The sequence below is a fragment of the Lynx rufus genome, unplaced genomic scaffold, assembly GCF_022079265.1.
Source record: "Lynx rufus isolate CCGP_SWC_20201006 ecotype Redwood Valley unplaced genomic scaffold, mLynRuf1.p SCAF_1, whole genome shotgun sequence".
Lineage (NCBI taxonomy): Eukaryota > Metazoa > Chordata > Mammalia > Carnivora > Felidae > Lynx > Lynx rufus.
This window is the reverse complement of record NW_025814823.1, coordinates 188865494-188883171: the sequence shown is the minus strand read 5'-3', so window position 1 is coordinate 188883171 and position 17678 is coordinate 188865494. Positions and strand designations below refer to the sequence as shown.

Below are 17678 nucleotides of genomic sequence, written 5' to 3'. Positions count from 1 at the left end.
CTGATGAAATATGTCTATAAGAATGGCTAGACGTGTCTCAGTGGCTCTTTGTGCTTGAATTAGCCTGAGTGGTTATTTTTAGATCCATGTATTTGAAAGCCTCTAGAAACAGAGATCAGATTTCTATTACTTTTGTATTCTTTCCAGGTACACAGTAAGCTTCTGAACTTGGTAGATACATGGCAAATAAGAGTTAAACTAATAAATGTGTAAATAAACAAGCCATAAAATATGCACTTACTCAATGTCATTATTTTTAACATTTGCTTCTTGAAATGCTTCCAACTGTAACAAGACTCAGGACAAAATAGAATACATGTATTTATTTCCCTTTTCATTTAGCTTCCCTGCAAAAGAATCAATCCCTGTATTGATTTTCTCCATCCACCTTAATAGGAGGATATAGCAAATAAAGAAAATATTTTCATGAGAGCTTCTAGTAAAGAAGAAATTTGTAAGTTCTGGTTGCTGATATGATGATATTGGATGAGTGAACTACTATGGTTTTAGGTCTCCATAATATATAAGAGATAGTTTCATCCATCTCTTAGATAACATTTTGCCTTTAGTGTAGTAGTAAATTGATGTGGTTTACAAATGCCTTCACTAGACAATAATAGAAGTGCACAGCACCATATCTAATGCCATAATTATTTCTCATACATTGATATTCTCAGGGAATTCTGGGAGCTCAAGACTAGATGATTGTCCATTCTGATTAATAGGACACTGATAGGTGTTATACTGATGCCACTGAACAGCAAATCATTGAAAGCGAAGTGCTACAATTTGCCTGCTGCCATCCAGCTCACTGAGTAACTAACTAAGCGTCCATACATCAAGCCCCACTATGAGGTGCGGTGAATGTGTATCAGAGCCCACATATTGAGGAAGTCCTTCCAGAGCCACTGATCTATGACATTTCTTGACTAGGGCCCAACACGGACCCATATTATTGTTGCTGCATCAGGCAGCTTCAGCATATGTGAAAAGATAGTTCGATCCCCTAGGTGATCCAGGTCAGGGATGATCCTTTGTTTTGAGTGATTAGAGAAACTCAGCTAAGTCATGTTTTGGAGTCAGGCTGGGAGTTCACACAATCGTGAAAGCACCACTTGGGGGAGCCAAAGCAGGGTATGGCCCCGATAAACCTGCATTTGTGAGACAACAGGCCTGGGTCGGACAGCCAGTCCCACAACTTCTGGGGGATTTAGGATTAGAAACGTAACCTCCCTGCATTTGTTTTCTATTGCTGCATCACAAATTACCACAAGCCTAATGATTGAAAATAGCATGCATTTATTATCTCAATGATTTCCATGGTGAGAAGTATGAGCACAGCTTAATCGGATCCTCTGTTCAGGGTCTCACAAGGCTGCATGAAGGTAGGGACCAGGCTGGCTTTCATGTGGAAACTTACCTGGGGAAGAATCTGCTCATTCAGGTTGTCTGCAGAGTTCATTTCCTTGAGGCTGTATGGCAGATTGTATGACTGAAGTCCCCCTTCTTTTTAGTGGCTGTCACTGCCCTCAGGTTCTAGAGGCTTCCCATAATTCCTTCCCACATGAACTTCTCCAATATGGCTACTTATCTCATCCAAGTCTCAAGGGGAGTCTCTGACTCCAGTCTGCTAGTCTTATATAGTATGAAGTAATCATGGGAGTGACATCCTATCACATTTGCTGTATTCTGTTAGAATCAAGTGACAAATTCCTCCCAGACTTAGGGGAGGAGATTACACAAAGGTGTGCACACCAGGAGGTAGCATCATTGAGGGTTATTTTATGGTTTCTCTGCCACAATCCCTGAGCCTAATCTGTAAAGTTGGTATAAAAATACCTACTTCACAAGTTGATTAGGTTTAATATGAATAATACTTATCGAGTGTTTGCATGGTGCCTGGCACATAGTAAGGATTGAGTAAATTTTCGGAGATGATGATGGTCATAATCATTGGTGACAACCAATGGATATCCTAATAAATATGTTCAACTTCCTAAATCATGCAGAGGATGTCAAGTTTGGACTTGAGTCTTTCAAAAGGAAGCATCAAACCAGTTCTCTTTGTGAGATGGAGAGGAATGCAAAGGCATTGATTATCTAAGGCAGGACATAATTAAGGAATAATATCTAACTTGACTTTGAAATAAATTGTAAGATTTCTTTTCTTTCTCTGGTAGTTTTGCTTAGGCACATTATTCCATATTACAGAGATGCTCTAATTACTCTAATTCACTTAACTCTTTCCCTATTGATGGTCACTTAGTTTGAATCATTTAGTATTATTGCCAGCAAAGCTGCAATGAACATACTTCTACATGTATTCTGTGCATTTGTGTGTTGCTATAGGAAAAAGTTATTCAATCATTTATTGAAAACCTATTATGGATCAAAATTATATTAAGTTCTGGGTGGGTAAGATAGATATGGTCCCTTCCTTCATGGAGCTTACAGTCCATTAAACATTATAGGCATTAAATAACTCCAAATATAGGATGTATATTATAGGAAGAACTAATATAATAAGGAGGAGGGTGAGGCGAGGCAAGGTCAGATCCAAGGACAGAAAGGTAGCAAAGTTCTGGGGACTAAGGAGAACAACAGATAGACCACTTCTAGAAAAGAGGTAAAATCATATGATCCAGGGAATAAGAACTTTGACAGCATGGGAGCTACATTCCTGGTTTCACTGAAGCACTCTCAAAAACAAAACAAAACAAAACAAAAACCCAAAAAGCAAAAAACCCATGTGTACAAATCTTAGATGACTAACTCAGAAATATACTTTTCTTAAATTTCTTTTAAGAGTCCCTATTCTTCTGAGTAGTAAAAACTGAATTTTGGTCAATTTGAAGTTCCCTCTCCTTTCCCCAGTGTTGAGTCTAAGTGCTATGGTGTTAACGTTATGCCAAGACATTGGGGACACAGGATTGAGATGGAGAAGGTGTCTGGTCTTTGGTTGTGATTTAGCCATGCTGATATCTCCTAAGGTCCCCAAAATCTGTGCTGGACCTTCGTCACTGGTCCATATAGGTCTCTGTTACATCATCCCTTGTTCCAAGTCAGGTCTAAAGGAGGCACCTTTTTGTGTCTGTACTTGTGTTGAACATACAGAGTAACTGTGGTTCCCTCATGCTTGAGACACTCAGTATAGTGCTAAAACCCTGTGCTACCTCAGGACCACTCTCTGCAGCATCAGGTCACCTTTCCATCTTCTCAGAAGGTGAAGATGAGCCAAAGGAAGTCTCTATGAAGCCGTCTAGGTTCTCTACCAAGGCACAAACCATGAAGCCATTTCTTCTCTGAGATCTTGGCACCTCTCGTGGGCCCCACCTTCACCATGCTCTACGATCTCATAAACCTTCATGGAGTTCTTTCATATTCTCCTCTTGGGCTCATTTTTCCTCATACACTCCTTTTTCTTCAATTCTCAAAAAACTTAATCTGGTTGGGGTGCAGTGGGACAGGAAGCTTTGATCTGACTCATCACCTATGTTCCCAAATTTATTGCCTGGGTTTTGAGATTCAAAAACCAAAAGCCAATTACTTTGTTCTCTTCTCTTCTCTGAGTTATCCATTCCCTGAGGCAGTGAATGACTGACTGAGGAGCAGGACAGGGGGTGCAAAGAAATACACAGAAAAACATTGTTTAATAGTTCAAAACTATTAATCCACCACAAACAGCATGTTGCATCTGGAAGTTATGCAATAAATATCGATGTGTTCGAATCTGTTAAAAGACCAAACACCTTTAAGAGGGGCTTTCTTGATGTTTCTAAATCAGGCTGTTAGATGTCTTCCTGGGAAAACATGATTTATGACTGGCAATCTCTGGTAAGCAAAGTTTGCTTTGCGGAAGTTTGCTCTATACTCACTTTCCTTGGATGCATCCATGTCATAAAGCAAGGATTACTTAAGCCTAAAATTAGTCTTAGGTACATGAATATTCATAGCAGTATTCATAATAGCCAATAAGCAGAAACAACCCACATGTCCCTCAACTAATGAATGGATAAATAAAATGTGGCATATGGATGCAATGGAATATGGTTCAGCAATAAAAAGAATGAAATACTGATACTAGCTGTCACCTGTTTAAGCCTTGGAAGCATTGTGCTAAGAAGGAGGTCACAAAGGGCTGCATATTGTGTAATTCTAGGTATATAAAATGTAAAAAATAGGCAGACCCACAGAGGCAGAAAGTAGACAGTGCTTGCCTAGGGCTTTCGGGGAGGAGAGGGATGCTGGGATTGAAGCCTGATGGCTGAGGAGTGCTGGGTTTCCTTTTGGAATATTGAAAATATTCTAAAATAGATTGTGGTGATGAATGCACAGCTTTGTGAATATAATAAAAGCCATTGAATTATATGCTTTAAATGGTCAATTGCATAATATGTGAATTATACTCATTATAACTATTAAAAAAAACTTGGCATTCAAATTCTAGTAGCTAATGATGGCTTCAGTCTATAGAGTTAAAAAGTGAATCCAAAAATGAAAGTTTGTTTGTATATATTCAAATAACTTTGTCATTATTTCAAAGTTAAATTCTTCCCTTTTTTGACTCTAGGGCCAAATGTAAAGCACAAATTGCTTATTTGTATATACATACTTGTCTTTTGAGATTCAGTACTCAATAGTTCTCTTACCCAGTGAAGTTTTAAAATTTACAGAATTGAAATTACTCAGATTTAATTTTCTAAATGTGTTTGTGTAAAGAAGAGACAAATAACAAAATCACAAATCATTGAAAAGAGATGGTGAATTTTTCTGAAAAGTGACATGAAATTTACAGTTTTTATGTGATCATTCAGTTAAATCCATTTGTTTTTTTTTTTTTTTTCCTCTGCTCCTTCTTCTCTTACTATCCATTCTTCTGGTAGAAAGAGCTGGCCACCTAAGTACAAAGGGCTGGGTTGGGAGTCAGCGACAATAAAAAACTCAGTCACTGGACCAGCCGAGTATGTTCTGAATTCTGGCCTCTTGAAAACAATAGCATTTTTGCATGACTCAGTATGCGCAGTTTGTTCCAAAACATTACCCAGGAAATCAGGTTGGTCTGTACCTGGACAGCCATCCTAAGCTTGGTCCTCCTGGTCGGTGAAGAAGGATCTGAATACTGAAGGTTTGTACAGACCAGAGTTTGGATCAGCTACAAATGGCCACTCCAGGCATGCACATACAAAAAAGTGGGGCCAGCCACGCCTTGTTTCCTATGACAACAGCACATCACATTTAGCAGGTCCTACATCTAAGGACCTAGGGCTTGTAGGCCTGGGCGCATCAATGCATTTGCAAACTCTATAATCACCATTAGAATGTCATTTCCTCCAAAACTTACAGGAAGCTGCCTATCCCTCACAGAGCACCTACAGACAGGGGATGGACTTCAGTTTTAGAATTATGACTGATTAGAAAATATTTTCACTTTCTGGAATTTTTGAGCAGGGCAATCTCTCCACGCCTAGGCTGTTAAACAGTCCCCCTACCTCCACTGACAAGAATTGCATGAAAGTACCTTTTTACTTTTAAATACATTTTCAAAATATACAGAGAAGCTGAAAGAAGGATATTTTTTTAAAACCCTAAGATATACCCATTGTTAATACCTTGGTATATTAGTGCTTTCCAACAGGAAGAGAAAGTGAACCACAAATATGAACTATATATGTAATTTAGAAATTTCTAGTACCCACCCTAACACAAGTTAAAAGAAACAGGTGAAATGAATTTTAAGAGTATTTTAACTTGATGTACACAAAAGATCATTTCAACATATAATCAACATAAAAATTATATATATATATATGTATTTAAAGCTATTTTTAAAAAAATGTTTTGAGAGAGAGAGCACGAGGGGGAGAGAGAGACAGAGGGAAAGAGAGAGAGAGAGAGAGAGAGAGAGAGAGAGAGAGAGAGAGAATCCCAGGCAGGCTCCATGCTCAATATGGAGCCCGATGCAGGGCTTGATCCCATGACCTGGGATCTCAAGAGTTGGATGCTAAACCGACTGAGCCACATAAAAGGTGGCTCATAAAAGTTATTAATGGAGTATTTTACATTCCTTCATACTATCTTTGAAACCCAGTGTGTATTTTACATATATTATACATCTCACCATATTTCGAGTGCTCAGTAGCCACATGTAGCATGTGTGTGTGTGTGTGTGTGTGTGTGTGTGTGTGTGTGTTGTGAATCTTCACAAAAAATTTGGTTCTGATGCTGTAGGGAGCACCCAGGCTTTCTTATCAGCTTGCCCTAATGTGGGTATGGGTCAGGAGGTAGGAGGGAGGGGTGAGGCTTAAATCTGTCAGCTGTCAATCACCAAAAAAAAAAAAAAAAGGAGTTGGACACTCTCTGTATATGTATCCTTATTATCTATCTATCATCTATCTATCTATCTATCTATCTATTTATCTACCTATCTATCTATTTATAATATATACAATAGTCTTCCAGATGGTGAAAGATACTTGAAACTACATGTTAAATTAAATGGGGGTGAGGAATTTGGAAGACACTAAAAGCAAGCTTAAGCCTTAGTAAAAGCCAGGCTGTGTGCATATAGCAAAAGTAGACCAGTTCAGGGAAGAACACACAAATATATATATATATATTTCTGTGAATACAGAACTTGGCACTTGCTACTCCTTTTCCTGGAATGTTCTCTGCCCAGCGCCCCCGCCCCCACTCCCTCTACCCCAGCTTCGGGGATTCTCTCTCACATCTTTCAGTTCTCTGTCACATTTGAACTCATCTACCTCATCTGAGGGGTCATCCCGTTCATTCTACCTAAATTAAATTAAAGGTTCCCTTGCCCCTTATTCTCTCTTCTCTTACGCTGCTTCATGTTTCTTTGAGGCAGCCACCACTTTGGGGATTTGTTACTTTGTTTGTGGTTTATCTCCCTCCATGAATCTGGAAGCTCGATAGGGCAGGGGTTCAGGTCAGTTTTGTTCACTTAGACAAGAGGCTGGCGCACAGTAGGGTCTCTGGAAGTGGTTGTGGAACAAGTGCCTGATGGATTAGGAGAAGGAAATGAGGAGGGTAGCTGGAAAAGAGGAGCAAGAAGGCCCTACTGTTACTGCAATAGTGTTTTCATAAAAGACAAAGTCAGGATTTTTCTTTTTTAAGAAAAGCAATTTTGTTTTCAAGTGCCTAAAATAACGTTAGGCTAACTAAGGATTTCTGGAATGCTTTGGGATTGTTTTAATGAATAAATGGAAATTATATCTAATTAGCATTAATTTTTATGTGTAAATGGGTACATCCAAATTGTATAAAAGCACTTCTCTTGAATAATTTAAACATCCTCTTTATCCCGCAAAGCATTTAGTGCATGCTTCCCTCAAAGATTCTATTAATGGGAACTAAAACCATGAAGTTTAAATGCAAAATAAGGAAGATTTTTTTTTTATGTAGGCATATAAGTAAATACCTCAGAACTGTGTAGACCCAAGAATCAGATCCAAGAAGGATCCTGGGAGAGTCAATAAAATGACCTCTGATAACCTCAGATTTAGGGATGTTTTATTAAAAAGAATATAAGAAGGGAAAGCTTTCATTATAGTAGAATCCGAATTAATAGATGTAGAAAGAATGATGAAAATAGAAAATCGCCATCAGGCAAAGCTATTGTTGTGGCAAGTATCATCAGTGTATGCTAAAGTTAGTGGGTAAAAGTATGACGGGGATATTAACATACTCTGAGTATCTCTCCACTAGGTACATTAATTCTAAAGGAAAAAAATAGAAGATATCCTGTGCGAAAACCTGGTAGACATCACCTAAGCCAAGTGATCAAGGTTGACATCACCAGCCCTGAGATACTTTGACTCCATGCACCTCCTGATGGGACTCACTGAGAACAGGAAGATGTCACTTCTGTGGGGTTCTTGACAAACATGCAGAACCCAAGTTTAATCATGAGGAAACATTAAGCAAATCCAAATTGAGGGACATTTTACAAAATAACTGATCACTGCTTTTCAAAAATGTCAAGATAACAAATGACTAAGAAAGACCCAAGAAACTATCTTCGATTTGAGGTGATTACAGGGACATGAAATTTAATGCAATGTTCATCCTGGATTGGATCCTGGGCCAAAAAAGGACATTGGTGGGACAATTGGCAAAAATGAGGTCTGTGCATTAGCTAATGGTATTGTATCAACATTAATTTTCTGATTTAGATACTACTAAGATTATGGATGATATTCATATTAGGGGAAGCTCAGTAATAGTTATAAGAGAGCTCTTTTACTATGTTTGCAATTTTTTCTATGTCTGAAATGAATTCAAAATAAAAACTTAAAAACAAAGATAGATGTATTTACTTGGTAAACTACGCTGAACTGAGCATAGGAGTGATGATAGTAGTAATAATACTGTATATTATTATTATTATTATTACATAATATTGTATATACACTGTATATATTATTATACAATACTGTATATTAACCTACTGGTATAGGTTGGACTGTGTCCCTCCCCCAGTTCACACGTTGAAGTTCTAACACCCTCAGAGTATCACCTTACTTAGAAATAGGGTCATGGAAGATGTAATTGAGATGGGGTCATACTGAAGGAGGGTGGCCTCTTAATCCAGTGTCTTTACAAAAAGGGGAAGTTGGGACCCAGGCTGGCACCCAGGGAGAATGCTAGGGGAAGATTAAGGCAGAGATTGGGGTAGTGCAGCAGAAGCCAAGGATCACCAAAGGTAGCCAGCATACCACAAGGAGCCAGGAGAGAGGCATAGATTCAACCTCACAGCTTGCATGCTGACAGCTTGATCTTGGACTTCCAGTCTCTAGAACTGTGAGACAATAAAAATCTGTTGTTTAAGCCGCCTGGTTTGTGGTACATTGTTAATTGGCCCTAGCAAACAAATACACTAGTTAACATGTATTGAGAATACACAATTTTCCAGGCTCTATTTTGAGCTCTTCACATGCATTATTTCATTTCATCTTCACTCTGCCCTTTGCAGGAACTGCTATCATTGCTTCCAATTGGTAGCCTGGAGAACTGATGCATATAGTGGTAAGGAACTACAGCTAGTACATGGCTGAGTAGGTGAAAACCTCTCCAGTGTGACGTGGGCATATTCCTAATGACTACACATACTTCTTTTTTTTTTTTTTTACGTTTTTATTTATTTATTTTGAGAGAGAGAGAGAGCACAAGCTAGGGAGGGGCAGAGGAGGGAGAGGCAGGATCCCAAGCAGGCTCTGCACCATCAGCACAGAGCCTGATGTGAGGCTTGCACTCACAAACTGTGAGATCATGACCTGAACCGACTGCGCCGCTCAGGCACCCTTTGACTGCCCATACTTCTTACTGCTCCTGGTTTTTAATCCCAAAGGTTTCTTATGGGATGCAAAATGGTTGCCTTTGATTAGTTTCTTTCTATACCTCATATATAAATTCCAGAGATGAAAAATAGTAAAGTACACATGTAGAAAAACCACCCGTTTTTCTACAATCACCCCAGCATGATTAAATCAAATGCTTATTTGGAAACCCTGAACATCCAACATCTTAGTCCTCCCAAGAAAGTTGCATTAGTCATCCAAGGAGAGATTCCATTTTGGAAGTGAGCAAATAATTTAAGTGAATACTGGAATTAAACTCAGCCATTCAAATCATGGGGGACTGCATCCTAGGGCAGTGGAACTACTTAGGAAAAGGGGAGAGTAAACGTGTCTTCCATTTGATGGCAAATAACCAGAGAGAATTGCCCACTGGGGTTCATTTGTTTGCCTTCTTGAGTCATTCCTTACTCAATTAACCCCTATTGAACACCACTGGGCTTCCTGGTACTAGCTCAGCCAGTATGACTTGAAGAAGACAGTCCCAGATTTTATTCAGGGTTGTTCCCAAGGCAAAAAGGTGGAAGTGAAAGCTTTTGAAGGCACATTCCCATTTCCCAATTCTTAACCCCTCTCCTCAAAGGCATTGTCTTCTGAATGACTGAAGGGAATTTTCTTGCATATAACAGTGATCCCCAGCTCTCTATCTCTAGCTCAAATTTCACACATGGGCTCTGAACCCATATATCCAAGGCTTATTGGATATTACCATTGGTTGTCCCATGTATATGTCCACTGATATAAGGGGAGCTCATCGTCTTTAGTCCCTCATCTTTGTTCCTTCCACACTCAACCCTGCTTCTCTCTCAGTGAATAAGGTGATCAAATCAGAAATCTCGAAGTTCTATGTAAGTAGGGCTATGTCTCTTTTTGCCTGTTTTTTAGGCAACATCCTGTGACTCCCTCAGTCCTTGGACCACGTACTGTGGAAGGTTCTAACAAAGGTGTATTGAATGAATGAATAAATGAATGGGCTTTATTCTTGATTCTTTTCTCTTACCACTCATGTCCAATGAATAGGTCCAGTCAATTCTCTCCTTCATTTCTTTCAAAGTAATCCTCCAATCTTCATCCCTACTAGCATTTTTCTTGTCCAATCTGTTATAATCTCTCACCTGGACCACTACTGTGACCTTTACCTTGCCTACTTGCCTTCTCTCCCTGTCTATTCTTCACATAGCAACTTGAACGATCCAGAAAAAATGAAAATCTGACTCCATCACTTTTCTGCTTTCAACCCTTCGATGACTTTCTGTTGCCATCACGGTGAAGCCCAAGCTTGACACTTGAGGACCCTCTTACTTTGGTTTACTTTAGTAGGATTTAGTTCCTACTTATTCCCTTATTCCCCATTCTTATTTCTTTTTTTTTTTAACTTTTTTTTTTTTAACATTTATTTATTTTTTTGAGACAGAACATGAACGGGGGAGGGTCAGAGAGAGGGAGACACAGAATCTGAAACAGGCTCCAGGCTCTGAGCTGTCAGCACAGAGCCCGACGTGGGGCTCGAACTCACGGACCGCGAGATCATGACCTGAGCTGAAGTCGGCTGCTTAACCGACTGAGCCACCCAGGCGCCCCCCCATTCTTATTTCTTATCTTTTTATCTTACTCCTTTCCTTTTGTTCCTCACACTATGCTTCAGTTCAAAGGAGCTTTCTGGTTTCCAACTTGTCTTTCTTTCAGATTTGTGCTCATGTTATTCCCTTTACCTGGTAATTCTTCTTAATTCGTAAAGTCACAGCATGTGATACATTCTAATTTGGGAACTATTTTAGTTTTGACTGCTGCTGCAACAAATTACCATATATTTAGCTGCCTACAGCAATACCCATTTATTATCTTGCAGACCTAAAGGTCAGAGGTCCAGGTGGGCCTGGATGCGTTCTCTGCTTAGTGCTTCACCAAGGCAGGGCTGTGTTCCCTTCTGGAAACTCTGGGGAACAATCTGTTTCCAAACTCGTTCAGGTTCTTGCAGAATTCAGCTCTTTGTGGCTATAGGAATGAGGTCCACATTTCTCTGAAACGTTGCTCCTTCGTATTCAAGCCAGCAACAGCTTGAAGGTCAAATCCTTCCTATGCTTCATACATCTGTAACTTCTCCCTCTACCGTATTTTACTTTTAAGGGCTCATGTGATTACACTCGTTCCACCTGGATCATCTGGGATGATCTCATCATATTCACAAGTTCTGAGGACTAGGCATGGACATCTTGGGGGAGGGGTGTATAATTTTGCCTACCACAGATGCCCGCCTTCAAAGCTAGGTTCTGGGTCATCCTTTGCAGTCCTGTAGCATGCACTGTTAGTTGCCTAAACAGTAACCATTTCCCACTCAGCTCCTCCCTTGCTGTCAGGGCCTGCCTCCCACTTTAGAGAGAGAAATTGTGAGGTTCTTGCTTTCCCATCCTCCTGGTAGGTAAGGCATGAGCATATCTGCCAAGGGCTCTGGAAAGACTGTCTTCTCTGATTAAAAACAAACTTTAGGGGCGCCTGGGTGGCTCAGTTGTTTAAACGTCCAACTTTGGCTCAGGTCATGATCTCATGGTTCATGGATTCGAGCCCTGCATCAGGCTCTGCTGACAGTTCAGAGCCTGCTTCAGATTCTGTGTCTCCCTCTCTCTCTGCTCTTCTCCTGCTTGCACTCTCTCTCTCTCTCTCTCTCTCAAAAATAAATAAACATTAAAACATTTTTTTTAAAAAACCCTCTAAATTTTAGAAGAGAACTGCCTTTCCAGTCCTCAGGCATGGTGACATGAGGATATGATGGGTGCAGCAGCCATCTTGAAGGGCAAATACCAGGACAAAAGCTTGCACACTGAAGCTAGTGGAGAAGAAAGTTGAAAAGAGTCTGAGTTCTTGATGATGTCATCAAATTGCCCAATTACATCCTGCCATACCTTACCTCCAGACTTCTTGTAGGTGCCCTCACAGCTCCTTATTGCTCAAGTCACTTGTTAATGGGGTCTCCCTTACCTGCAGCCTGAAGCATCTGTGAAGGCAAATCCCCACAGATAACTCCACAGTTTTCCTTACCTGTGCTAACACTCAACCACACTGTACTCTTATTGTCTGTGCTGTTGTCTTCAGCCCTCTTGAGGCTGTAAGATCTTGGAGGCACTATACCTGCCCACCTTGCTCATGTATTCTTCTCTGCACTTGTGGGCCTGGCACAGTAAACACCGAGTCATTATTTGCTGAATGAATGAATGAATGAATGAATGAAAGCCTTCCCTCCCCTTCAACTTCCTTTATTCCAAGCACCTACCACTCTCACCATGACCATCGTTGCCATGTGTGTTTGGGCAGGTTGTGTCCTGCACAAGGGTCCCTGGTTGAGGGGTCAAGAGGGAGCAGAAATCTAGCCTGCTCCCCACTCAGTAAGTCACGTATCCTGGTATGGGGCTGTGTCTGCCCAGAAGAAGAGATACCTTTTTCTTATTTGCATCAAGGTGCTTTAGGGCTGGTGGCAGTGCTGTGGCAGCCCAAATTATGACTTCCTTTGTCTTGTAGGGTGCGTGTCCTTGCCGGTTCTTTTCTACTCTCCCTGGAGTAAAGCAGAGGATGCGTTAAGGTTTCAGACACCACATTCCAAGGAGCTGGGCAACTATTTTAAGAAGCTAATTAGTATGCAAGTGTTTATGGGAACCCCTAGGTTTTCAGGTGCTACTGCTCACTAGGGATAGGCTGGTCAGTTTAGTAGCAATCTTCTGGGAATTATTACTTAACATGTCAGGAACAGCCAAAACGGGAGTCAGGAGACTCAGGTTCAAGTTTGAGCCTTGGCAAGAATCAGGCTCTGGGTGTTTGGGCAAGGCACCAAACTTCTCTGGCCTTCAATTTCCTCATCTTATAAAATGAGAGGTTTTCAAACTGGGCTCTGAAGAATTTGGGGGTGTCGAGGTGGGGCCCCAGGGCTATAGGGGTGAGTAGGGAGGGTGGCTGGGCTGAGTGGGTGGGAGGCTTCAGGCAGAGCAGTTCTGCTTTTGTCTGCTTTACATACAGGATTTTGTAAAGAATTAATTTTTAATCATGCAGGAAATATGATAATGCATTCTTCTTGTAAAGAATTAGAGCATTGCTGATAAAACTAAAGTCCCTTTGGCCACCATCCTCCCAGGTGCCTGTGTATGGTGGGACTTCATTTAGGAATTCCACTTGAGCAAAGGGATTCTGGCTCAAACAAGTTGGGAGACCATTGGTCTGGTTAGCCTCTAAGGCACCCAAAAGTGCAAACAGAGGGATTTCAGAGAAAGGGGTCAACCATGGCTAGAGAATGTTTTGTAAGGCAGAGCAGAGACCCATGCAGTAGTTGCTGGCATGGAGTACCGCTCTGTATGCTGTGATCCGGGGGAGATGTCACTGCTGTGTGCTGGCAGGAGAGGGCTGGTGGGTGGGAGGACACAGATTTCTGAGTCAGGACTGAAAGCTTATGTACATGTCCCAAACCGGCCCTCATCTACATGGGGAGGGAAGAAGAGGAGGAATTAGGACTGCTTCCCCTTTTGGGCTTGACTTTATGAAAACAGAAACTGCAACTGGCCTTGGAGGTATACTTGCTAGGTGCTGGGTGCTGTGGAACTGGTTTCCTTAAATTCTCACAACATCCCCAGGAGGTGATGGCACAGCCAGCGTACTTGTTTTAGAGGCAAGGAAACTGAGGCACAGAGAGATTAAGGAATTGCCCCAGGGCACAAAGCTGGTAAGTGGGGAGCAGGGATTTGAACCCAGGCCTTCTTGCTTCAGAGCCAGGTGCACACACACTCTGTGCCCCGGATCCTCCCAGGCACCGGGGCCCCCACTCCACCAGGGTTTGGTGTGTGCGTGTTGGATGATGGTGTGGGAAGGAAGAAGCCCACTGGACACTATGATTTGTCCCCTAACTTTCCCTCTCCTCCAAAGTGACCCCCCAGGGTCACTGACACAACACTCAGCTCTCTAGAACCCCCCATGCTGGGGTTAGCAATGGTCCTTTTGCAAAGAGCCAGGGAAGACCCCTGGTCACCTGGGGCGATGGGCAGGGGAGAGGCGGTTTGTGTTCCTTTCCAAAGGAGGCAGGGGAGATTAGCGAGCATCTGCAGAGCCCTGAAGCGGGTCACACACTGGCCTGCACTAGGAGGAGGGGCTGCGCACGACCGCGGAGGCCGGCTGCCAGGACGCCCCGCGCCTCGGAACCCAGGCCTGCGTGAAGGTAAATGCAAATCCGCTCCGCCAAGCGCGCTTCCTGCAGGAGGAGGGTGTTCAGTATGCGCGCCTGGTTTCCTCTGCCCTCAGCTAGAATGCTGATTTTATTTTTGCATTTTATGAGCCTGAGAAAGGGAATTCATTTCCTTGGTTATAATATGGCCCTCTGGAGAAAGTCTTGTCCAAATACAGTCTGCTCGCAAATGCTGTGTTAGAAGAGGGGCCATACTGAAATGAAAAGGAAAGAGATGATTAAAATCGGATTTATGGGTAAGGTGAATTGGCAGGTTTATGCCAAATTATTGCATCCAGGAAGGTTAAAGGGAATGAAAAGGATCTTCCCCGGAGCTGAAAACCTTTGTAAAAAGAAATATTTAGGGTGCACATACCCTTAACCCAGCCTGGCTATATTTTAATATATGTATTCCCCATGTTTGCCCCTTTCAGACTGTCCAATCCCTAGAGGCAGGATTGGGTTCGGTGCATCTTGGTACCCCCCAGATGGGGATGTTCTTACAATTGTATTTATAGGAAAGGGTTTCTGCCCTGAGGAGCTTGACTGATCTCTTCATTGGCTCATTAATGCATCCTTCATCCTGACCCACTTCTAAGAAACATCACGACCTCCTAACAACAATCTCTCCATTTCCCTACGCCCACAAAGACATAGGGGCCCGAATTCTTCTTTTTTTTTTTTTTCAACGTTTATTTATTTTTGGGACAGAGAGAGACAGAGCATGAACGGGGGAGGGGCAGAGAGAGAGGGAGACACAGAATCGGAAACAGGCTCCAGGCTCTGAGCCATCAGCCCAGAGCCTGACGCGGGGCTCGAACTCACGGACCGCGAGATCGTGACCTGGCTGAAGTCGGACGCTTAACCGACTGCGCCACCCAGGAGCCCCCGAATTATTCTTTTTTTAAGGTATAGGTAATATAATAAGAATATTAACAATCAGCTTTTATTGAGTACTTATTATGGATCTGGTATTTTTATAAGCACTTTCTAAGTGTTATTCCATTAATCCTAACAACCACTCTGTGAAATGGGTACTCTTATTATCCCATTCTACAGATGAGAAAAGTGAAGTAACTTGCCCAAGATCACAGAGCTATTGGGTAGAAATAGCTACCATTTATTGAGTGCTTACTGTGGGCCAGGCACTGTGCTAACCCCATTAAACTGATCATCTCATTTTATAGAGCTCTTAACCCTCAAGAGGTGACCTTCGGTGCTTAGAATTTCAAGCATTTCATCCTTTGGAGACTGGAAACAGTGAGAGAGCAAGGTCTTGTTTAGCCTTGTATCCAGAAAGTTGACGATGGTGCCAGGGACAGAGCAGTAACTGTTGAGTGAATGAAGGAACAGCAGAGGTGTCTCTCCCATGGAAGCTGCTTGCCAACCCCTCCCTGCCCCCCACCCCCGGTTCGTCCTGCTCAGGCTCCAGCTGCCCTTGGAACAAGCTTCCTGACCCTGGTTATCTCTCTTCAGGCAGACAGGGCATCACCAGGACCCCACTTGGCATCATTGGATGTGGCTCCAGGGTGTCCCTAGGGGCACGCCAGCTGTGAGGGGCAGACCTGGTGTTCTGACCCATTTCCTCCCAGTAGTTGATGCCAGTGAATTGGACACCCAAAGATGGTTATAATGGTACATTTTATCTTATGTGTATTTTACCACGGTTAAAAAATACACACACATATGGGTCTATCTTTCTAATACCAGAAGTCTGGGGTAAGTGGTTAGAGGGGTTGGTTCAGCTTTTTGATTTTGCTTGAGTCCCAAAGTCTATGTAGCTTTACAGTCCCATCATGGTGGCTTCCATTCTGGTTGCAGGGTTTTTTCTGAGACTTCTTTAAAAAAATTTTTTTTTTTAAATGTTGATTTACATTTGAGAGAGAGAGTGATTTACACTCACACAGAGCGCGAGTGGCGGAGGGACAGAGAGACGAGACAGAATCTGAAGCAGGCTCCAGGCTCTGAGCTGTCAGCACAGAGCCCGACGTGGGCCTGAACTCACGAGCCATGAGATCATGATCCGAGCCAAAGTCAGATGCTCAACTAACTGAGCCACCCAGGTGCCCCATTCTCTGAAACTTCTTAAATGTCATCTGCTCAAGAGAGGAAGGAGGGCAAGAGTGATTGGCTATGGTTCTCTTTTCTCAGGAGAACACAGGCAGAATTTTCTCATATCTCATGAGCTGGAACAAGGTCTCATGGCTTTGCTGGGCAGCCAGGGTGACTAGAAAAGTGTCCCAATCTTTGGGGCTCTTAGCTTCCCAATCTTAGAGCTCAGGAAGGTCACTGGGAGGGAAAGAAGTTGAGAGTGATTACTGATGGGACAAGCAGCAGGTTGTGTCCAGTGTTCTGCTGAAGGTCACATGTTCATGTAGCAGGGCTGACCAGGCCCAGGGCCCAGTCTCCTGGTTCCCGGTCCTGAGCTCTTTAGGTAGAACATTTGATATGTTTGTAGTGGCTAGATTCCCCATAAAAAAGGATTGTCCTGGAGAATGTCCTTCCAAGATAAAAACTCTTCATTGAAATTCAACTTAATTGGATGCTAAGAGGTCATGTCAGGAAAGCACTGGGCATGCTGGGAGAGGGAACATCTGAGCTCTGCCCCAGGCTGGCCGGAAGTTTTGGGAAAGGTCTCCTGGTGTCTGTACTTATAAGTATGATTAATTATTTTTTCTTGGTTAGTGTTGTTCATTAAATGCCCATTAAGTGTTTTGGTATCTCTAGATGAAAGACCCTGTAGGAGGACAAATAGTTATTAACCAACCACGTGCTATCCAGTATGGGCTCGTAATTCAAGATGATAGGTTTCAAATGTTGGCTGAGAATGACAGAATCTTTCCACTATTCCTCCAGGTCAGAAGCAGAGTAGAATAAGTGCTCCAGGAGACACTTAAAATAAGGACACTTAAAGCATCCCTATTATAATTACCTTGCCATTGCAAGGAAGCCCAGATATGTACATTTGGCTATTGAAGGTAGTAGAGACTGTACTCCTTCTCTCTGATCCCACCACTTGCTCTTTCCATGGGAGGCACCAAAGAGAAACTGGTAGGCTCTGCCCTTTCTTTGACTTCCCCTTCTCTATTGAGCCTTCCTGGGTGACT

General features: G+C 42.3%; 1 protein-coding gene across 1 annotated transcript in view; it reads left to right on the top strand.

Moving 5' to 3' along the window:
* Nucleotides 1-8366, top strand: part of UBLCP1 (ubiquitin like domain containing CTD phosphatase 1) — a 34214-nt gene extending 25848 nt beyond the window's left edge. The window contains exon 11 of the mRNA XM_047091765.1: nucleotides 7726-8366. Within this exon, the coding sequence (XP_046947721.1) occupies nucleotides 7726-7753 (28 nt within the window). The 3' untranslated portion in view covers nucleotides 7754-8366. The remainder of the gene's footprint in view (nucleotides 1-7725) is intronic.
* The last annotated feature ends 9312 nt before the right edge of the window (nucleotides 8367-17678 follow it).